Source organism: Patagioenas fasciata, chromosome 2 (genome assembly GCF_037038585.1).
Source record: "Patagioenas fasciata isolate bPatFas1 chromosome 2, bPatFas1.hap1, whole genome shotgun sequence".
Taxonomy (NCBI): domain Eukaryota; kingdom Metazoa; phylum Chordata; class Aves; order Columbiformes; family Columbidae; genus Patagioenas; species Patagioenas fasciata.
Genome location: NC_092521.1, coordinates 165,080,975 through 165,104,889, shown reverse-complemented (window position 1 = coordinate 165,104,889; position 23,915 = coordinate 165,080,975). Strand labels below are relative to the sequence as shown.

Genomic DNA, 23,915 nt, shown 5'->3' with positions numbered 1-23,915 from the left:
CAACCACTTTAGTACATCTCTGCAGCCGAGATGAACTGTTTCTCAACTGCTGTGAAGTGGTTTTGCTTGCCTTTCCCCAATTTTGTTTGCTCAAGCCATGAAATATGGGGAAATCTTGACCTTCTAATGCCAAATACACCTTTCCAAATAACTCATTATTTGTGATGGTTTTTCTGGAAAATCAATAGAAAGATTGTAATCAAGGTCAGGCATCAATTTCAACAGCTATTTATTTTTACAGTTCCTAAAGATCACTAATTCCATTTCACTATAGACCCTCATTCTTTATCCTGCATGTTCAGTTCAGTGATAAATACTTCCTTCTTGTACGAGATTCAGCATAAAGGACAATCACAGAATCACAGAATGGTTGAGGTTGGAATGGACCTCTGAAGGTCCTCTGGTCCAACCACGCTGCTCAAGGGATGGTTGGCCTCACCTCAAGGTATTAAAGGTAGAAGAGAACCTTCTGTCACCGCCATTCAAGGCTCTGCCCAGGCTAAAAATCTCAGGAAAGTCACCAACATTTTACTACCTTTGATCTGAGTATGTTCCTTCAACATAGTCTCTCTCAAGTTCCTGTGGAACTTGAAGCATTTTAACAAAATCATAATTATGGATGCACCAGCCTTTTAGTTGTAATGTTGGGTTGTGTATTTTTAAACATAATTTCAGATTCCATTGAAAATCTCAACATTAAAAAAAAAAAATAGTGAGTCATCCACATTTTGCTTGTGCCTTGCACTAAACTAACACTACTGGTAGGAACAAGGACTCAACAAGACGAGGAGAATAGTGAGAAATACGCCTTTGAGAATGAGCTATAAACAGCAGCAACAAAATGACCTGAAAGGACAGATGGGGTTTCAAATTCTACAAGTGGCACTGAGACATAAGTGTCTTCTTGAATTTGTTCAGTTAAATAAATTTACTATGAAGGGTCACGGAGGAATTACTGACATAATGCTGTATACACGTGTGTGTGTAGTTTGGTATCAATACACAAATATAGGATTATGTACGTGTCTCCATATGTTCTTGGATAAACATTTTTCATTTCCTTAAAATGGAAAGTTCTATAGTAAAATAATAGGAGTGCTGTCTACATTGTATGAGTTTATACAATAAGAAAATTCATCAGCAATCTACCTTTGCATGGTAAAGTCACATAGGAAAATACCACAAACAGATTCACTGTTAATTACTTCTGCTGTATGACTTCTCTTTCAAAGCAAACCTTTACTTTTCCTTATTTACTTGATATACCAATGACTGAACTACTATTCTGTAGTTTAAGTAGAAAAGAAGAAATGTACTGTGGCCACTGAAGCATTATATCTGAACTGTTACAACCTAAAGCCATGGAATACGAAAAGTCAGATGTCAAACTCCTGAGAAAATTAAATTTAAACCTCAGATTGAAATACTGTCCTTATAATAATCTCCTGTACCTAGGGCTTCCAGCAACCAGCATGGTTATCATTACTAACAGAATATATATTGTACAATAAAAGAACCAGATGAATCAAGAAATTAAATTAGCTGCTGTTTGTTTACAGCTGAGGATAAATGAAGATTTGCTGCCACCTATATATTTTGGTTTGGGTTTTTTTTTTTGATTGATTATAAATACAGGAGTTTTTTTAAAAGGCTTATAGATTGCACTCACAGTTACATCTGAGTAGGTATGCAAATTGTACAGCATATTATACTTTCTTTATGGAATAACTCCTAGTGACATGGAACAGAATTCAATCATGATACAGGGAGCTGTCATTGACCCAACAGAACAAAAATTCCTATTCCCTCTGTAATACAAGGAAGAAGAGAATCCTTTTGTTCTATTTCTCTGTGATCATTATTCTCCCTTCTCTGTGGCACAATTCAGACATCATAATGCCAGGGAATGTGCAGATAAATGAAGATGCAAGTGAACAAATTGTTCTTCACCTCTACCTTTCTGTGATTAAAGGAATGTGGTGCACTCATTATGTCTGTAAGGGGATAAATATTAACCCTGGAGCATGCAGAAAAACAAACAACACATGGTTTTCTATTAAAAGTCAGTATTTCATTACAGTTATGAGCAATTAGATAATAACTGCAGTTAAGCACTGGCCTTTTAAACCATTGCTAGTTATCTCAGCACTAGCAGTTCCATAAACAAGCAAAGACTACATCTGCATCATTAGTCTCCAACTGATTGATTAGCTAACTTGATTCCATTTCTCTAAAAAGAAACAAGGAATTGCAGCAATAGCATGGCAAATAAATGAATTCGCATTTTTTCTTTTCTCCTATCTGTGGTGGGTGCGTTGGTCTATGGTTTTGTAAGACTTAGTGCTCCCTCTTGAATTACAAAGCCCTTTTTGCGGGTAAACATTTAATTTGGATCGTCACAGAAATCCAAATGCCTCCTCACTGTCAAGATAGCAAAATGGTGCCTATTTAAACAAAGACAGAACTGTCAATTCTTAATGAGAGCAAACTTTTATGGGAAATATGGTACTCAGAGATCTAACTTCGTGTTGATACTAAAAGATTGAAATAGCAAGTCACAAACCTGGCCTCTCAACACAGTTTCCCTGCTGCACACACTGCATGCAGCAGCTAAGAATTAATTGATGAAAAAAAAAAGCACGGCACTTTCTTTCATTAAAACGTGTGATCTATATTTCCCCAGGATATTTTTATATCTAGGTATTTCTGCCCACTCAGTTTGTAAGCATTTATTCGATAACATTCAGCTTGCCTTTTGAAGCGTGGCAGTGGTTTTGTTTCATATTCTTTTCCTGTACGTAGACAATGGTTGCCTGAAGCTGGTATTCAACAACAGCATTTTTTGAATATGGGAAAAAAGAATGAGAAAGTACAGTGAAGGGAAGGGAAAATAAGATTTTTATATCTTTAGTTTTCCATTGGAAACAAAAGCAGAATTGCAGATGCCTGTGGATGAATTAGCCGTGGTTAATCTTAAACAGATTTTCAGCTACTCATCTAAATACTTAGAGCCGTTAGGTAGCAATAACAGAGAATGAGAGAGGATCCAGACAAATCTCTGCTCCCACTTTGTAATTTTTCATGCCTCAAAGTGCTCAAACACTCCGGCCAAATCCTGAAAGGCTCTCAGGGTTTGGCCAAAGGGATAGAACAGTCTTGCAAGAGCCAGGCCTTATATTGGAATGGTGGATGTTTGTTTGGAGTCTCACACTCTCTGTTACTTCCACTTCACTTCACGAGTATCACCAGTCCTGCTGATTTCAGCGAGAGTTTTCAGGAGCTCAAAGCTCAGCGTGAATTCGAACGCTCTACGGGCTTTAACTCAAATCATCTGGCAGGAATGTCCCCGTTTTGCTTTGGAAACAGATTACAGGGACTAAGCTTAGGAAATAGCTCCCTCTTCTGTTCTTGCTGAAACAAAACCAGCCCTCTGAAGGAAGGAAACTATTTCAAACCACCTGCTACAGCACTGGAGCACAGTACATTGCATTAAATGGTGGTCTGGGATAGTCCCCTTTCAATCCAGCATCTCCTTTTCTTCTTACTCCACAATTACTGCATAAGGCATATTCTTACCTGTGGCCTGACAACCGGCTCTCATTTTTCCTGAGAGACCTTTCTCTCTTCTCTCTTCCAGCCCCTGAGTGCCTGTGGGAGGTGCTGACTTTAAGGTTTTTTTCATTGCTGTCTGTAACAAAGCTTGGAACTGATTTTCTTTCTTCTGTCCTGGTCCTCTCTCTTTCAGACAGCAGTTTGGCAAAAGAGTCACCTGTATCCTTGGGCATGTTTCTTAGTTTTTCGGAGGCCGAACTTGTGCGTGAGCTGGGCACAGTCTTTGGTGCAAATTCCGTATTTACGTGTGTTGAAGATCCTTTGCTTTCTTGAATATCAGCACTAGGGACACTCAGGTCATTTTCTTCGTGTTCTTCACCCTTGAACTGTGCGGTGTTGCTTGTGCTAGTGGATCGTTTTGAAAGCCTCCTTTTTTGAAGATCCTAGAAATAAGGGCCATTAAAACCATAGATTAAAATTTGCGCAACTTTAAATAAACATGAAAAAGCAAAGGGAAGCTCTGTCACTGATTTCCAAGCTAAGCAACTTGTTTATTATTAGGAATCAGGTTATGTAGTAAATCATATTTCTTAAAAATTGATAATAAATAACACAGACATATACATTTCCTTGTAATTTGAACAGTATTAAAGATGCTCTATTTAAAGGTTAAAGGTTAAAAACTGCTTGCTTGCTTGCTTTCAAGAACATCAACAAAATATCTCCTAAAAGCTTCATTTTGGGTTGTACCCAACTCATGAAACCAAAACATATAAGACTTTCTACTGGAAAGACTGCGGACGTGTATTTAGTCTTTATTTCCAAATAAAAGACATTTAGAAAAATCCAGTTAATTCATTTAACTTCCATATTCTCTTTAGTATTATCTAAATTATGCATTTTAAATATTTCAATTTCTCATTATTACACACTTAATTTTACACAGGGAAAATTCCTGTCTATATAAAAGCAGCATGAAGGGAAAAGAAAAAGAGAGGAAATCATTTCAGAGCTGCGTTTTGAAAACATTTACTCATGGAATATAGTCTCATTAGATCAATTTAGAAACACATTTCTAACTGAAAGTAATTTTCAACTCCAAACTACTCATGATTAAATATGAGGTTTTGGGAAAACCTGAGTAAAATATATACCCATGGCTAAGGAAACTTTGAAAGCTGTAGATAGTGCTAAGATAAAAAACAGTTTTCCTAGGAAAACGGAAAATCTCATCTGTCAAGAGATATGAAGAATGGACAAGATTTATAGAGAAATTCTGTGATCTAACATAACAGACATGCAGGGGAAATTTCACTTAGTGGTTATAACTGAAATAATTTGAGTTTCTGAATTAACCAGAACCACTTCCCTAACTTACCACATGTTTTCAGACCGCAGATTTAATGGATTAGCATGCAGGAGTAATTTTAATACTATTTGCAAATGACTTTATTGGAGAAGGTTAGATACAAAATCCACAGCCAAGCTAAATATTTTGTAAGTGTTGGAAATCACCTCTGGTGAGCTTGCTACTGGTCCAGCCATCATTCCTCTGACAATAAGACCAGACCTGGGCTTGGTCTTCTCCTTCACTGTGGATTTCAGCTCCTCAGAAGTCATCGCTGTTTTTAAATCTTCCCGACTATCTTTTAACTTCTTATCCCCATCAGAGGGTACGTGGCTGTTGTGTATTGTCCATGTGTGGCATTTTTCACTTCTGTGCTGATGTTTTCTGGATGGAAGGATTTTATCTGGTGGATTCTCAACATCACATCTACAAGAAAGAAAAAGGTAAAACTTCAAACAGCAAAGTAATGCACAATGAAATTAATGAAAACATCTGCTTGACTAATTAAAGCACTGCTGTCAATTATCTACAGATGGTAATCAAATATAATCACTATTCATTTAAACATCTATGTGTAGGTCTTCAGGACATTATTTCAATATTATTATTATGTGTCACAATGGGTTATAATATGTGTAACACTTTAATCTTATGCTTACTTATTTTGATATGTACTACATGTATCATACCAGACAGATCCTAAGCTACCACCAGCAGTTCCCATTCCTTCTTCATTCTGCTTAGTTAGCAGTTTGAAAATTTGTTAACATTTTAGCCAACATCCTCTGTTATTGTATAACTTAGACTGACTCTATAGACCCCTTTCGCTCTTTCTTCAAATGTAGGACACTTATTTTAGTTCAAAATGGAAGGTACTTTTGTATTTGGGCTTTTCATTGATAATAGCGTGGTCAGCAGGACAAGGGCAGTGATGCTTCCCCTGTACTCTGCATTGGTGAGGCCACACCTGGAGTATTGTGTTCAGTTCTGCAGTGTCTTGTAGGACAGAGGGAGAAAATGAGGCGGGTCTGAGGCAGCAGTGTTAGGTGGGATAGTGCCAGGGGGAGAGATCACTGACAACATGCTAAAAACTCCTGTATCTGAAAAAGAGAAGCAACTAACTCTTTTTTTGCACTGCCTCCTTTTCAAGTGTTGCTTCTCAGTCGGTAGCATCAAAAATCTTGGTTTCCTTCTCCTATAAAGAAGGAGTTTCTGGGCCTGCAAGCACTGATTCTCAGACTTAGCTACCATAAGCATGCTGTGTCTAGGATGAGGAATGAAACTTGATTAGTTCCCCAAGAGTCAAAGCTGGGAAGGTGAATTACTCTTCTGTGTTCATTTTAAAGGCTTTCTGTTGAAGCACAGGGCTGTTACTCCACCTTGAGGCACTAATAAATGCAATCGAAAGTCTTGGCTACATGCTGCTTTCAGATGTTTTGCAGCATGGAAATAATTGAACCTATAGTGTTTGTAACAATAGTGGATTTAAGATAGTAGGCCTTGCTTTTGACTATGTAAAACATGAATATCCTTGTAGTTTGAGTGCAGGTGTTAGTTTCTCATCAGAATACACTTCCATTTGACTATTTTCCAATTTACAAGGCATAAAACTCAGATTTCTATGTGCTTCAGTGCCTGAAAGAGGCAATTGAGATTATCAAACTTTGTAATTGGCAGGGAGCATAAAAGCATTTTTGGTAGCTTGCCTAGTTTGTTTTAATAATCTGGAGAGGTAAGCTTTGTGGTACTAGGGTAACTAATAAAAGGTGGTGTAGCTGATGGTATAAATGATAAAACTTTAACACTAGTATCCTTATTTAACCCTTAATTAAAAAGTAGTGACTAGACAGGGCAAAGAGAAGGAAATAGGACTGTACCTGTAAACTTGAGTTTCGTTCTCGTTAGGCACAATGGAACTCCCACGGACATGATCTTCATCCAAGTCGGGTGGGTGAGATGTTGAGCTCTTACTTTGAGGAGCTGACAGAGCAGAACTTGAGCTGATGCTTCTGGAAGTCCCACGGTGCTCAAGGAAATAATTAGTAATAATTTCAAGGAGTGTTTTCAGTGGGTTCTCCTTTGCCTATGCAAAAGTAAAATGTTCTTGGTCACTATTGAAACTCTTTGTTAGTCTTGCTGCAGCCTAAAATAGGATATTCATTTTATGCTGTGGAGTAGCTGAACAGGTTAATTGCTTTCCAGAGATAGCAGCTTGAGGTTTTACCCTAAATGTGACTGCATAAACAATATAGGAAGGTCAGAGATGTCAGCTAAGGAGTGTCTAGAGCTCAAAGGTGTTGATGTGTTAAATGAAGTAGCCACTGATACAGAATAAACAACCTGTTAACGTTCATTCCTTATTCTCATTTCAGATAAGCATTGCAAAGTATCATAACCATGCTAGAACATACCTTTTCTACTGTTAACCTGGTCAGCTTCTGAAGAATGTAGACTGAACTGCAAGTATTTTTTGTACCTGACTTCAGTACTTGTGTTTTTTCAGAACTTGGTGAGAAGCATTGACTCTAGAACTCCACTCACGTGTGTGAGACAGCCCTTTATAAGGCAACACCCCACCCCACTTGTTTTTCTGCTTATCAACAGTATGGTGGAAAATGTGTCCTGTGTATATAAGCATTCAATTGGAAAAAAAAACAAACCAAAACAAAAACCAACCAACCAAACAAACAAAATCCCACACATCAAATCAAACCAAACACCACAGAAGTTTAGAGCTTAAGAAAAACATTCTACAATGTCTGCTGCAGTGATAGAACTACATTGGGAGATGTTTTGTAAGTTAGTTATTACTGGACAGTCTTATGCTGCTTACCAAAAAAACTGCAGTGTCTTAAGTCATGAGTGGACAGGACATGGTCTAAGGACTAAATCAAAATTATCAATTGATCTCCCTGACATTAAATATTGTGATCTATGTTATGTTTCAAAGAATAAATGCTAAAAGTGTAATTTTATCTACCAGGTCTTATATAAAGTTGCAAGTAAAAAAGGGACGCACAAGCACTCCTAAAATTGAATAATCTAGCCATAATGATGGAAAAGGTGAATAATTGCTCCTGGTTTATTGGAAGAGGTTGCGGTTTGTAACAAGGGTTCATGAACTGCCAGGTTCTCAGCTTTGTCCCATGAGCTGCAATGTCACCTAAATTTCAAGCTCTCTGTTCCTCAGAGAGGTGTCAGGGTGTCCACAGCAATGCAGAACCAGACAAAGGGCAGAGTTCTCTGCCCATTTACATGCACCACGGTCTTGATCTGGTTTCGTAGGATCTGATAGCACATTTTGGGAAGCACAATCCATTTCCTTACCTTGTTCTGTTTGTACAAGGAGTGCAGATGTAGGACATTTCGAAGTTCATTCCTGTTATTGATGCTAAGTGCAGAACGCGGGCGCTCTCGGTCCATGGTAGTGATGGTTTTCTTCAAACCCTGAGAAGGAAAAGTGTCAGAATTCAGAATAGCTGAGACAGTACAACTTACCAAAGCTTTTATTTTTGGCTTCTTGAAAGTAATATGAAATGTCTGGATATGTTAAAATGACCATAATTAACGACAAGCTAACTCTCAGAACCTGTACTTTAATGGTGTAACCTTGCATTACTAAAGCCCACAGATGTGAAACTAATTAAGGTGGCAATGTTGCCTGTGAGGTTGAAATTATTGAGCTTTAAAAAAAAAAAAAAGACATTCATGCAGGTGATTTCAGCTGCTAAACAGCCTTATTAAGACTGACTGGTCTGTATGAAGGGCCATGTTAATGCCGAGGCTTCTGGTTCAAATAGTTCCAGAAACACTGTTTGCTTTTTCCATTAAGATATGATACAGCTTTTCATAAATGTGATTCTGACTTGGGTAATTGCAAAGGCTGATTGTCAGATGTATTCTAGTTCTAAGAGGGTTCAGAGCAGATTTCAGAACCTTTATCATGCGTTGAAGTTATTCTCATCAGTCTCAGGTTGGAAATCAGTCAGATCTCCATGGCATCAGCTGGTTTGGGGTCTTCAGACTTCCTCAACTACTTGGTATCTGTAGTCAGCATGCATGGGTACTTCATAGAATCATAGAAGCATTTTGGTTGGAAGAGACCCTCAGGATCATTGAGTCAAACTGTAACATAACCTAACTCTAGCACTAAACCATAACTCAAATCTAGCACTAAAACCTAACTCTAGCACTTCAGAGACAAAATGTGTGAGCATCTCACATTTTGGAGGGAGAGACTGATTCATTGTGAAATGTCAGAATCAGATCCCAAACTAATTGTCATGGTTGAGGCGGACAAACAACATGGACCAAGTTCTTTCAGGATGAAAGTAGTAGATGCCATTTATTGCTACAAGTGCTTTTTTATACAAATCTACCAGTTCATGTGTCTTTTCACTATTGGTTACAAGTTACAGCACTAACATCTCATTGGCTAATTTTGCTATAATTCATATTATTCTTCTACTCTCTTCTCTCTCACGGGTACAACTTGATATCTCTGGATACTCCTTTACTCCCAGCCTTCTCAAGGGTAAACCTTAATATCTTCAAGGCTGATCTCTATTCCCATACTTTCTGTCAAGGATTCCACAGACTTGCTGCAGTTTCCCACAACTAATTTAAGTGGTACAACACCAAACCACCATTTGGAGAAAGTCCCGTTTCCTTCTATTTCCTTCCTTCAGAGTTATTGTCACGTCTGCAGGTGGATTGTCTGGCTCAGATTTAGGGAACTAGAGACAAGCCGTAGTAAATAACAGGTCTTTATCACAGTTGGCTCTGACGTGTACTAAATATTTGGGGGAAGCAGGGGACACTTGTACAGAAGCATGAGAGACTATCAGTGCCCCTTGTTTCAGCTCCTGAATATATAGTATGAAACAGATGTGGCAATTCAAGTATAAGTTACTATTATGAGCTGTATGGTCTGTTTTCCCAGCAAGGCTTTTCCTTTCTTTCTATGTTTTTATTCAGTTTTACCTTTATAGCTACCTAAATCAGAAATGTAAATGCCTTGAATTTGAAAAACCTTTGCAATCAGTTGAGCTGACAGACTAGAGCCTCTCATACTTCTGGCAGTAAACGGCAAATAATAAATTCTGCATCTGAAATTCTGTTGGCAAATGTTTCGGCTTTGTTTACAAACATTGAAAGTGTGCGTTTGGAGATTGGATGCAAAACAGATGAATAAAATTGAGGTTTCTGTAGCACTTAGTAAGGTAGCGGCTGTTTCATTTCTGATACGAGCTCATTCCTGACACTTAGGGACTGACTAGGCTGGACATCAGCAATAATTCCTTAGGACTGAACATAAATACAAGGTGGTAGGTACTTTCACCTGGAAACGTGAAGGTGCCTTTTCTACTGCTCAATCTCACACTCCCCACACCTACGTATGGGACAAAGTTTCCTTTACAGCATTAAGTTTGTGAAAAGTACAATAACCTATTTCCTCCCCTTCTCCCTGAATTCTTCCCCCCAGATAAATTTGCTGTTACTGAAAACCAGGAAAAAAAAAACACAGTTAAAAAATTAATTGTTTTAGGTCTTTTTCCTGGGAAGTTGTGCATGCCTCTTGGAAACACAAGGATAATAGTAAGACATATAACTAATGAGATAAAAAAAGAAACTGCATTTCTTGATTTAATCTTGGGTTTTACAGGGGTGTGTGGGTAAGAATCGGGATTTCTCACAGGAGGAGGAAGCTGGTTTGATATTCAGCAATAAAAAAGCATTGTGGGAAATGTAGTGCAGACACTTACCCGCCAGGCTCGTCACGCTTCAATTCTCGCTGCTTTAAGGCTGGAATAAGTCCCCCCCTCCCAGCATTCCTCAACATTACAGCGCTTTACATTTTCCACGTGTCATTCTCATTTGCACTAACTGGAGAAAATCAAGACAAATTACCTTTCTACTGAGAAATTCCCTCACCAGTGATGCAGCCACTTCTTCCACAAAGGAGTTGTCCATATTTTTTTAGCCCAAAGCGTACTTAGGGGGGGTATTCTTTGCTTCACCTGACAAATCGTTCAAATCAGACATTTCAGCTCTTCGGGGCGGCTTTGGAGCAGCACAGGCCTGGAGCAGCGGTGGCTGGACGGTGGCGGAGCGGTTGTGTGCAGTCCAGTTGCGGGAGGAAGGTTGCTCTGGAGACCATGTCATCGGAAACGGAGAGAACTCCTCCCCCTGGGAAGGAAGCTCATGGTGCAACGCTGCCGCAAGCAAGTCGGGAGTTGCTTTAAAATGAGAACATTTTTGAGAAAGCAATGTCCAAATCTGAGAGAAGGGGCAATTTTCTAACTGATATTTTTAATAAGCGTAGTTATTCACAACCTATTACTCCTGTGGTATAATGCAACTTTCACTTTGTACAAGACAATCATCTTGCCGATATAATAGGCTCAGCAGGATCTCTCAGCAAAACATATTTTAATAACGATTTTGCAAGACTGGGTGTTCTACCTGAAAGTAGACACATGGAATACGGCAAACAGACCCTGCTTATATCCCCCAAAATCCCAGCCACAAATTCCCTCCCCTGCTCCCCATTGGTTGGCACTGCAGGGTTTACAAACTACCCGACCCCTGCCTCAGTTTACCTGTCTCATTCATCTAATTCTAACAACCCCCTCCCCTCATTGACTTATTTAAAATATAGATTCCTGGCTCTTTCATCACCCTTCTCCCTAGCTTAATGTTTTAAATAATCAGTTAGCATTCTGGGGTTAGTTCAAAGAGACTTTGTTTTACATTAAGGATCCACAGTCTGATGTCTCTCAGTCCTCCCACCACACTCTAGGGTCAGGTGCCAGATCCCCAGTCTTGTAAAAACATCATTCCTCCTTCCATGGCTTCTTGCATTCACAACCTATTACCCCTGTGGTATAATGCAGCTTTTAAAACTATATGTTTCTTTACTAAAACTACACTCTTGTGTAAAACAAACAAAAAATGCAGCTGCTAAATTAGGCTTAATCTCTGACACTGGCAGTGTCTAGGGTGAGAGAATCCATCAACTGCATCTTCCCTTTCAGATTGCATTTACATTAGCCGGTTACACAACATGCCAATGGGAGGGATTATGGTAACACTTTGGACGTGGGGATCTGATTTAGGTTGAAGAGGTCACGTTGTAGGAAACAGTTACCTTGCCAATATAATAGGCCCAGGCAGGATCTCTCTGTAAAGCAGATTTTATTAACAATTTTGCAAAACTGGGTGTTCTACCCAAAGGCAGACACACGGAACAGGGCAAAAAGCCCCTGCTTATATCCCCCCAAATCCCATCCACAAATTCCCTCCCCTGTTCCCCATGGGTTGGTACTGCAAGGTTTACAGACTGCCCAACCCTGCCTCAGTTTACCTGTCTCATTCATCTAATACTAACAACCCCCTCCCCTCATTGATTTATTTAAAAATATGGATTCCTTACTCTTTCATCACCCTTCCCCATAGCTTAATGTTTTAAATAATCAGTTTGCATTCTGGGGTTAGTTCGAAGAGACTTTGTTTGACATTACAGATTCACAGTCTGATGTCTCTCAGTCCTCCCACCACACTCTAGGGTCAGGTGCCAGGTCCCCAGTGTTGTAAAAACAACATTCCTCCTTCAATGGCCCTTTACATTTGCAACCTATTACTCCTGTGGTATAATGCAGCTTTTAACCCTGTATGTTTCTTTAGTAAAATTGCACTCTTTTATAAGACAAACAAACAAAAAATGCAGCTGCTAAATTAAGCAGGATCTCTCACAGTAGCAGTGTCTGGAGTGGAACTATTAATCCATTGAATCTTCCCTTTCAGATTGCACCTACATTAGCCAGTTACACAATATGCTAACAGGAGGGACTGGGGTGACACTTCAGCTTTGGGGATCTGATTTAGGTTGGAGAGGTCATGTAGCAGAGTACCCTGCTCAAAGCAGAATATTGTCCCAGAATGGACATTCCACAACCTGGGTAACCTTTTCCATTGTTTGACCACTTTTAGGTAGGTGACCTATTTTTCTTAATTAGTTAAAGTTTCCCTTGCTACAGCTCCTGTTTGTTTCCTCTTACCCCTTTAATGTGCCCTCTGAGACGAGTCTGTCTTTTCTTTAAACCCCCTTCAATAATTGTATGTGTAGCATCTAGACCCTCACCTGATCTTTTCATCTTAAATCGGATCATACACTACCCTCTCAGTTTCTCCTTGTGTCTCATGTGCTTCAACCCCTTAACTGCCTCACTGGTGCCTTGCTGTACTTCTCCACTTTATTAATCTCTCTCTTAAACTGAGTAGTAGGGGAAGCAAAACAAAACACTTTTTTTCTGTATGTAGCCTCCGGAGTACTTCACAAAAGAGCTTAAACCCTTCTTTTGATGTGCTGGTTTTGTGCTTTTACTAGTGCAGCCCAGTATGTGGTTAGATGCCTTTGCTGTAAGTGCATCCTACTGACTCATTTTCAGCTTGTTTGTCTGCTTTCCACAATCCTTTCCTGCAAAGTTGCTTCAGAACCAACACATTAGGCTGTGTTATTGTGGAGGTTTATTTCATTCTTATTGCAGAACTTTGCATTTGACCTTCATGTCACCCGTCATTTTTTCCTTATGCAGATCAAGTAGAGCAACCCTATGTATAAACTTACCTACACAACATCAACACATTATTGTCAACACACTCCAGAATTCTCTTTGTTTGCTTGTGCCAGGCCATATTTCTATTCTGTGAGATGCCGAGGTGTTTAAATTCCTCCATAAGAAGCAGGACCTGGTGATGGTGGTGCCTCTTCCAGTTCTCAGAAGAAGCTGTCATTCCTTCTCTATGGGGCAGACCATGGCAGATCCCCACAGCAATGGCTCTTGTTGACCTTCCTTTTGGTCCTGATCCACAAGCACATCGTTTTTTGGCATAGTAGATCTGTGTGTATTCGGGCCACTGCTTTGCATCCAGCACAGTTCTCCCCCCCTCTTCCCTGGTCTCTTTGCTTGAAAACCTGTATCCATCCATTCAGGCAAGCTCTTTTCAGCTACTTCCAGACCATGTGTTTTGCTTGCTTATGGATTAGCTTTATGTCCAGATGTAGCATAACTGCAAGAACAACTAGCTGGTTTTTGTATAGTTTTATTTGGTAAGGCATCAGCTGAAAGCTCAGGTTTAAATCTGCCACAGATGCTTGTCAGCTCTGTGACTGACAAAGGGTGGAATGTGACTCACTGAATGAACCTCTACAATGGAAGAATGATGGGTGGAGATGGGTAAGGCAGGTGCAGCCACAAAGCTCAAGAAATAATGCAAAGCAGCTGACTTTATCTCAGCACAAAGGGGGCCGGGAGGGTGGTCTTTGTTTTAGATAAACAGCTATCAACGGCTAAGTGGATCAATTGGTGGTGTGAATGTTTCTCCCTCAGTTAATGAAAAGAGTGCGAATGTCTCCCTGAGTTACCCAGACCAGCATGGAGAGGGAATGTATAGGTGGATCAGCCCAACAGGGACTATAAAAACTAAACGATTTAGCAAAAGGATTTTGAAGGCTTGACCTGGCTTCAACCTCCTTATTTTTTCGCAGTTACAGGGGATGCCCAGTATCATAACTATGAACATATAGAGACCTGTAATGGGGATCATACTGGTATCGCGCTTGAACTGCATATTGCAATTTCTTAGATTTGTATTGTGGTGTTAGTATATTTTATATCACTCTGCTAAATCAGAAATCTCATGTAATATCAAATACATTCAAATAAATACATTTGGTATTAAACATTATACCTTCCATGTGTGGAATACCGCACAGAACCTGGTCAGGAGGTTTTGAACGGTAACAGATTCTTGGAGTGCTTGGGGAAATGTTATTTTGAAAAAGTTTTGGTTAGTTTCTCCAAGTCTTTTGGGGATATCTGGTGAAAGGAAAGTAGCCTTGTGGTGGTTTTCAACTACCATGTGCCTTCAGGATATCAGGGGAGGTAATTTGCCATCCATTCAAAAAACTGGACGTGCAAAGGGCCTGGCTGTTCCTTACTGTTGTCAGTGCTTGTTGACTGCCATGCATTAACTCACTGGCATTTTATGTGTTCCTAGAACATGACGGGGGCTGTGAAAGAATGCTTGCTATGGTATACATGCCTCTGTCTCCCCCTTCATTCCAGGCCACTATAGTGCAAAATGAAAGTGGAACATGATTTTGCTAACAACAATTGCAAAGTAAAGGTGCTATCCTGTAGATCTAGATTAAAGACAGGGAGATCGCATGCCAACTACTGTCATGGACAAAACGCATTCAACTTGGGGAAATTTAATGTAATTTATTTTCAATTAAAAAAACAGAGCATGGTGGTGAGAAACAGAAATGTTTCTCCTGCCCCTCTTTCTTCCCAGACTCAACTCCTTCATTCCTGACTCCTCTATAAGTCCTCTCCATCTAGTGGCACAGTGTGGATGGGGAATGGGGGTTGCAGTCAGTCCATAGCAGCTTCTCCGCTGCTCCTCACCCTTCACACCTTTCCCTGCTCCAGCACAGCGTTCTCCACCTGTAAGGAGCCATTGAAGGAGGGACGTTATTTTTACAAAACTGGGGACTTGGTGCCTGACCCCGTTGTGGGGAAAGGACTGAGAGACATCCGAGGGTTCTTAGAATTAGATGAACGAGACAGGTAAACTGAGGCAGGGTTGGTAGTCTGTAAACCTGCAGTACCAACCCATGGGGAACAGGGGAGGGAATTTGCAGCTGGGATTTGGGGGAGATATAAACAGGGGCTTTTTGACCTATTCTGTGTGTCTATCTTCAGGCAGAACACCCAGTTTTGCAAAATTGTTAATAAATATGCTTTACTGAGAGATCCTGCCTGGGCGTATTATATTGGCAAGGTAATTGTTACATACACATGGGTTACATACACATGGGTTACACAATCATTACATACACATGGGTCGTGGTGTAGATATCAATTGGGATGTTTTACTTGAGCTCATTTGTTGTCCACCAGTCTTTGACCACAAATTGAGCCTGGGGGGCTGAGGAGAAGAGAAAACAATTAGAGAAACACTTTTCCTATTTCCCAGTCTTATTACCATATTACCTTATTTTTGCCAAATGATGCATTCAGTCCATCAAAATTTCTGCGATGAATATGGACCATATGGAAGTTTGAGGCAATAAGTATAGTGGTTCTTGCTCCCGTGTGGTGTCAGCCACAGGCTGGAGCTCTCTCAGTAGCATACCTGACCTGCCATGGTGTATTCTTTCCCCTTGAGAGTTCCCTAAAGACTTCCAGATGTTCTGTTAAATATCTTTAAGCTCAAGTACTTTTCTAATTTGATGAAGTTTGGGCACACAATGGATTTTTCCACTGTTGTTTGATTTGTTTTAGGACAGCCTGGAAGTAATTTGTCCTGAGACAAAGTGTTTTGTGATGTCCTTTCTCAGAGATCACTGTTGCGGCCTGCTCCTTCTTACAGCCTACAACATTGCAAACTCCATCCCTCCTAATGTGAATTACATCCTGAGGAGTAGATTGTAGAGATTATCCTGAAATAGAATCATTTAGGTTCAAAAAGACATTTAAGATCATCAAGTCCACCACTAAACCATGTCCCTTCATGCCACATCTATATGTCTTTTAAATACCAGCAGGGATGGTGACTCAGCCACTGCTCTGGGCAGCCTATTCCAATAACTGACAAACCTTTCACGAAGAATTTTTCCTAATATCCAATCTAAACCTACCCTGGTGCAACTTGAGGCGATTTCCCCTCATCTTGTCAGTTGTTACTTGGAAGAAGAGACCAACCCCCTCCATGCTCCAAGCTCCTTTCAGGCAGCTGTAGACAGCAATAGTGTCAGATTTCTTTTCCCAAAAGGAGTTCAGAATGATTTTTGGTTGCATTGTGTGACACTGTCTGCCAGGGTGTGATGCTGTTGAGCCACAGGGGTGCCTGGCCACCTCATCTGGATAGTCACATAAACATGATTATCAGTATCACCTGCAGCCCCTCCTAATGCAGCAAATCCGATTTGGCAGCAGGGAGCTGTGTAACCTACAGATGGGACACCAGCTCCCAATGGTTTAACTCAATTCTGACTTTTCTTCCTGTGCACTTAACTACTTTTTTCCTAAGCCATCAGATGCATCCCACCTGCTCCAGTTTCTCAGCATCTCCACAGCTGCTGCAGACGGGTTACTGAGGCTGTTAACTGCAAATTTCCCACATATCCTTCATCTGTGTCTGAGCAAAGGGCCGCTGAGCGGTCACACTCTGGGGAAATGATGCTTCTGTCTGTATGGGTCTGTTAATCAACAGTAACTGGGGCTGCGTTACAGGTTTCTGGTTTTAATTAGTCATCAGACTCACAAATATCACTATCCCGGCTTCGGGATCCCAGTTGGTGACAGTCATAGTAGGCACATTGAGCTCACCGACTGCTCACACAGCAGCTGGGGTAGCCTGGTGTGTAGTTTAATTTGGCTGGTTCAGCACCAGTAGCTACTGATTGTATGCGGTCTAGAAACATCTTTCTGGTTGGGGGCTAAGGGAAATACTGACAGTAATGTGAGTGGCAGGTTCAGCAATCCATCAAATGTGAGGTCTGGAAAGGGTTCGTAAAATATTCTTTGAGCATCATGGTGTCTGAAAATAACATTATTTTCCAAAATGAGTAATGCACAATGAGTGGAATAGATCTGGCTTTTAAAAGGCACCTGGAGTTAGTTGATATCTTTTTGGTACTGAATTTGGAATACAATAAGAGGCTGATATCAGTGCAAAGTAATTAGAACAGGTTGTGTATTGCTTGTACAACTGCACACAATTATCTATGTGCTGCAGTTTGTTGACTCCCTTTGTTCTCTGCTCTGTGCTGTGGAGAACATAATTATACTTAAGCCTGATGTCTTATATGCTGTTCAAAGTGATCTTTATTTGTCTAGTTCATGTTCCTGTGTTTCTTTTGTAAAAATGTAAAACATTTTGTTGTCTATTAAAGGAGAAAGTCAGATGCATGAAGATTTTCTGAGTGTGAAATGCATAAATTTCTTGTGAGCAAAAGGCATTTTTTTAAATAAGGTTTTGCAGAGTGATTATTTTGTACAGGAAAGGACTTGACTGTTTTTTGGGGTGCTAAACAAGAAAGGTGGCTGAGCTCCTTGTTGCCAAAGCATTTTTAGCTCCACTGTTGTTTCATTTTCTGTTGTCTTTTTCTTTTTTCCCAGCCTTTAATTGAACCAGAGGTGTCAGAGGTGTGAGGAAAAAATGAGTTAAAAGCATGAGAAGGAAACAGATGGCTCAGAACTCTGTGTACACACACAGCTGCAGATTAGAGAGACACTTACCCAGGACTTTAATTAGAAACAAAGTTTAATGAGGAGACAAGACAAACTGTGCTGGCGAAGTGCAGAAAGATAAAGGTACTGACCAGCAAACACGCATCCAGCCCTTTCTAACTCGTTACCTTTCTATTTTCACATATCTAATGTTTCCCAAATGACCCTGATCCCTATATTCACCTGCCAGTGGTAAACCAGATTCCTTTCTACTTAAAGAAAACAAAGTGCTGTACGTAGCTATGATTTTACCCTGCAATTTAAATCTCCTTTCTTTGTGTCACCTAACATAATGGATTGATCTTTGCATGTCTGCATTATATAGGTATAATTTTCTCTCTTTTGTGATTCATATTCTTTTATTCACATGAATAATTGTCTTTCCTTGTTCTCTACATTTTTTCCAAGACAAATTATTTCGTACAACAGTACTCAAAATGCTACTTTTAAGGCATTAAATTAACCTTAGATGTGAGACATATATCAGCCACATTGTACTAGGAAAGAATTTCTATTAAATAATTGTCAGATTCTTTCAAAGCAGCACTTAAGCTCTTGAATGCTGCGACACCCACTTCAATTTATAGAATTTGGGTTTGAGGAAAAGAATGCATTTAGCTTGAAGTTGTCTCATTAGTGCAGATATTTGTTAGAAATAATTCCATTTCATATCAACAATTGTATATTTTATTTAAAAATGTAGAGTAGCTTGTGATGACTGTATTCTATTCTAGAGCTGCTGTGAAAAGGAATAGAGGAAATAACTGCTGATATCTGGAAAAGTATTGAAATACATAGTAGAAAACATGCTCCTTGACAAGTCCTGGTTATCTTCTTTCCAACCCTGAGGCAATGTAGCTTACTAATGAGAAGTCACTATGTTTTTAAAGAACCTTTTACTGTGAAGTTGAGTATCCATTTTAAGGTGCTGGTTGAATTAATTTCCACCCTCTTAATTTCTTGTTTACATTCGACCTACTATGCTGTATGGCTTTTCTATTCTCTGAATGTGGTCAAGCTTTCCATTTCTTTAAATTCTGACCTTTTCCTTCTGACAGCCTTCTTAACTCCCTGTGGAGCCAAGCAAGAAGTAATTTCTTTTTCTTTTTCTTTTTTGCCCTTTTCATCCATATTTTATCTGGGCTTCTAATGCAGTATTCTGTATAGCTTCTGTATTGCTTGTAGATTTAATTTTTCTTGCTTTTGGGGATGTTATTTTCATCTTTTTCTTGACTAAAAACCTTGTTCCATTTCTTCACATATTTTATCTAGTGTTTTCTTCTCTTACCTGCTCTTTTCTGTAGTAACCTAATTGTGTTGTGATCACCACTAAAGAGCGGCTCTTTCAGTGATTCCATTTGAACTGGTTCCCAAGCACCACTTGAGTCTAAACCCAAAATAACGTCTCTTCTGTGGATTCCTATACAGATTCGTCGAGTTTTCTTTCTGCATCTCCTGTTGGATCACCGACCGATTCTGTGTGCAGGTAATTTAACTTGTCCTATTGTTATCGGTCCAAAATGTACCTTTTGTGTGCTCAGCATTTCATGATCACTGTCATTTCCCTGATGGGGTTCAGTAGGATCCAGTTCCAGTGCTAAACTAGAATTAGCTTATTGGATTCCTAACCTCAAGGATTCCTCCATGCTTCTCTTTTCCTGTAACATCTTCATGCTGTTACACTAAAAACATATACATTTTTAAAAAATATATTGGAAGACACCCACCATACATGTGGTTCTGATACTCTTGCAAAATGGATAACTTATTCCTACTGTTGAAAGACCCTGTTTTCACTGCGTCTTTGGGATGTCTCTTGCTATTGGGGTAGTCATTAGATGTCAAGCATTTCATTTGACCCCAAACAGGTCTCCAGATTCAATAATTTGACCAGAGCACATCTAACTTATTGAGGCTGCTGCAGTCCCAGCCCTGGACTGGGGAAGGGGGACCCAGTGCTCCGTGCAGCCACATCTTTCTTCATGGGCTCTTGTCTAAGGCAAGACCTCTTCCATTCACACAGAACTTCACTTTTGCACTGATTTACCTTCCTGGGCTGCACCTCTGGTCCTCTTGTTATGCTAACCAGCCAGTCCTTGTTTGTACACCTTGGCCATTTGGTATTTGTGGGTAAGTAACAGGTCAGGTGGGAGCCTGTTAGTGTCATCTCCCTCTAGACACCTGAGTATCTGTCATTTAGAGACTTGAAACAAATATCATCTTGTTGCCTGTGTTTATCAGAACGTTTATCTGTTAGAAATCAAAAGTGGAAATGACTGAAAAACAATAAGTACAAGAAATTTTGAAAAGCTTTTCAAGGGCGAGATGCTGAACACTGGTGCTCAAAAGCTGTTACTCTGCTTTTCTGCTCAGGACTGCTGCTGTAAATCAGTGCTGCAGAAATTAGCCTGTCAAAAATTATAGATGAAGAATACACTCTTAGGAAAAAAAACTACCACACAAAATTACCACTCTCTGAATACTTCAGCATCAAGGTAGCTTTCTGCTGTTTTGTTGGCTGAAACCAGAGGAATCTGCTTGGTCCACAAGTTTGTCTTGCTATGTACTGTTTAATAATCATATTAAATCAAAAGATTTAATAACTGTCTTGTTGGAGATGGTTTGGATTCCTCCAATGTGGTTTTGCTAATATTTTCTTAAGAACTTTTTTTGTTGTGGGATTGAAAAGTTGTTTCGTTTTATAAAAGGAAAAGAATGGGACCATGTTTTTTTTTTTCATCATTCTTCACTCCCCATCAATTTAAGGAGGAACTGGAACAAAGGATAGGGCTTCAAAAAAGCCTTAATTTCTGTACTACATGGTAGCTTTGCTGTTTCTGTAAAGGTTTGTACTTTTCTGCGTATTTCAGAGTTACAAACATAGAGCAAGCAATCACAGAGATCCCAGACACAGTTTGAAATACTGTCATGTAATCCTTTGTATAACTCATGAAGTGTGAGTTATGGCATTGTTTCAATCTGGAACTTCATCCATCTTTTTGTCTTGCTTCTCTGGAAAAGAAATACTGGTTTAATGGGAACCTCAGCTTTCTGTTATGGAAAAGGTATGAACTACACAAGCAAGAATTAAATTTCTTAGAAGCACACTAATGACGGCAAACAATATGTACTTTTCTACCACTGAGTTTTATAATTGCATCTGAGGCCTTGAGAGTAAGCAGCTGTGTAATTTTTAGTGTTGTAATATTTCATGTAGGAGTGTGATGGATGCCTTGTTCTTCACCAGCCCTGTTGTTAAGAGACTGCTGGAAATCCTGAAGCATACTTCACTGTTAACTATATGTGTGTGTGTAATGACATGCGTATCTTTTGGGTACAATTCTGCTATTAGTTTCCTAATATCAGGTTGTCATACTCCTGCGAATGTTGCATTTTAAATAGTTAAAAATGAATGTAGTCGAAGGCTTTGGGGCTATTTGCTAATGTAAAATGTTAAGCAACAGGAGCCAGAGACAGTAGTGTTACCTTAATTCTTGAAAAATAGTTATAAACGAATGTTTGTCATTATCCTGTTGGAAATGTGGAAGCCATACAACTTAACAGTGGGACTGTACTTGGAACATTCATGCAGCATCTGATAACAGTAGGCTTTGTTGCTCATTCTTTGTGCAACGTTTATGTGGTGACTGATAGCCAATTTTTCTTGTATTCTCCCCTTTTTATTCCATCTCTTTTTTGTGCCAGACAACTGTCCTGATGTCTGCCGAGATCCGTACAGAACTTTGTTGTCATACAATTTGTAAAGCAGGAGAAGAGAGAGAAGACAGAGGCCACGGATGGATGCGTTTCCTCAGCCAGCCTCTCTTCACTGCACTATTTTAGATGACTGTACTTTGACTAAACCCTTTTCTTTTTTGTGATGTGCATTCTTTGTTTGCTGGAGCACTTGTGTGGGCACAGAAGCACTCCTGAGCCCATACTACCATGGAAACAAGCTCCATTGGCTTGATACTGAAGTAACCTAGATGGCTTGCTTAAGATCTTGAAAGTATGAAGCTCTTGCATGGTGTTTGCAAGTGCCCATTAAAAAGTGCATTATGTTAAAACATTGCCCATTTTTCTTGGCCATGGAAACAACACATATAAAGACAGCAATTCCTCTGATCCATAGGAGGGGATATTCATGTAGGTGGCTGCTGTACTCTCATTAAATGAATACTTTCAACCCCTTTGCAAAATCTATGTTCTCTTTATCCTCTGGACCCTTCCCCAGCTCCCTTCCCTTCTCTGAAATGGCTCCAGCACCTCAAGGGCTTTCCTGACATGAGGGGCCCAAAACTGACCCCAGGATTCAAGGTTTGACCTCCCCAGTGCCCAGCACAGCGGGGTGACATTACCTGGGTGCTGTTGGCCTTGTAAGATCCTGGTCCCCAAACGGTCCCTCTGATTACCTCTGGAGTTTGGCCATCTCTCACATGCCTCCCCCTCCATCCAGCCATCCTTCACAGTGCTATAAGTTTCTTCAGCTTTTCACTCCGTTACGTTCAGCAGTTTCTAATTTGATGTCCAGCACTTTTTCATGGTCTATTCAGTTAACAAAACCTCAAGCCAGTGCCCAGTTGTCAACTTGCAGACCTTAACAGAAGCACTGTAAATTCAGTGCCGCACATATTTTATTTCTTTTTCTGCAAAGTTCTGCCTTTCAAAGATCCGAAGAAACTGATAAGCTTTGTGGGAATATTTCACTGCTTCTGAATTATCTCTAGTGACAGCAATATGACTGTGTGGGAAACCATGAGTATATCTTGTTATTAAAACAGGAATTGGCGCTATTGTCTGGAAAATAATTAACTCAAGACCAGTAGTAAACAATAGTATGCTTTGACACATAGGCTGAGAAATAAACAAAATGCAGAATAAAATTACAGCAACAAAATAGATGTTCTGACTGTCAAGTCAGTTTTCAAACATAAATTTTAAAGGTTTTTTCCCTTCAGATATAACATGTGTTTAATGCAAGCACATGAATCAAAAGAATATAGGAGATGATTCATTTTTCTGTGCATATTGTTGTCAGCAAAATAAATCATTGCCTTGACCCTATCACGCTTTTTCTTGCTTTTATGGAATCTGTAGGGCTTCCCTCCCCTCCCCTAGGGTCTCTCCTCTCTGAAACCTTTGCCTTCAAGCGGTCACTACTTACAGAACCCAGTTGTTCTGATTGAGATTGAAATAAGGGATTTCGAGTTGAGAGTGAGATTCCCCCTTTTTTGTTTTTGTTTTTTTTTTTTTGTCATTTTGTTTTGTTTTGTTTTGTTTTTTTCCTTTGGGATGGGATTTGAGGAACGGTTTAAGAAGAAGATGGAGCAACCAGAAGGACACCGTAGCATCTTTTCAGACATCTTTAAAACTGTTAACAGCAAACAGAAGTACCCTACTTCCTTTAGTTTTGCCCTCGAATTTCTCGCTCCATCTCAAGCTTCTCCTCCTGCTATGTGTTTGCAGTGTTTTTTAACTTCAGGTATGAATTAATCACCATCATCTCACACCAAATCATTGCTGTTCTGCTTCTTTTATACACAGTGATGCTGTCACATTGGCGCAGTCAAGTAGTTTTTATTTCTTTGTGTCATCCCATTATCGCTTTTCCTAAGGGAAAATATAATAAATAATGAATAACTGCATGTCTTTGGAGCACAGTTCTGTCTCAGGGAAATCGCAATGTTGCCCCTCCCCATCTCTGCAAGGTGGCT

At 39.7% G+C, this 23,915-nt stretch overlaps 1 protein-coding gene across 2 annotated transcripts in view; it reads right to left on the bottom strand.

The window, feature by feature from the left end:
* Positions 1-11,099, bottom strand: part of MINDY4 (MINDY lysine 48 deubiquitinase 4) — a 75,273-nt gene extending 64,174 nt beyond the window's left edge. Inside the window, exons 1-5 of one of the 2 annotated variants that reach the window (XM_071805374.1) lie at positions 10,811-11,099; positions 8,228-8,347; positions 6,778-6,983; positions 5,068-5,326; positions 3,577-3,995 (exon numbers count right to left, since the gene is read on the bottom strand). In XM_071805374.1, coding sequence (XP_071661475.1) covers positions 3,577-3,995; positions 5,068-5,326; positions 6,778-6,983; positions 8,228-8,347; positions 10,811-10,873 — 1,067 coding nt within the window. In that variant the 5' untranslated portion in view covers positions 10,874-11,099. The remainder of the gene's footprint in view (positions 1-3,576; positions 3,996-5,067; positions 5,327-6,777; positions 6,984-8,227; positions 8,348-10,810) is intronic. The other variant, XM_065832210.2, reaches the window with a different exon arrangement.
* Between the last annotated feature and the right edge of the window lie 12,816 nt (positions 11,100-23,915).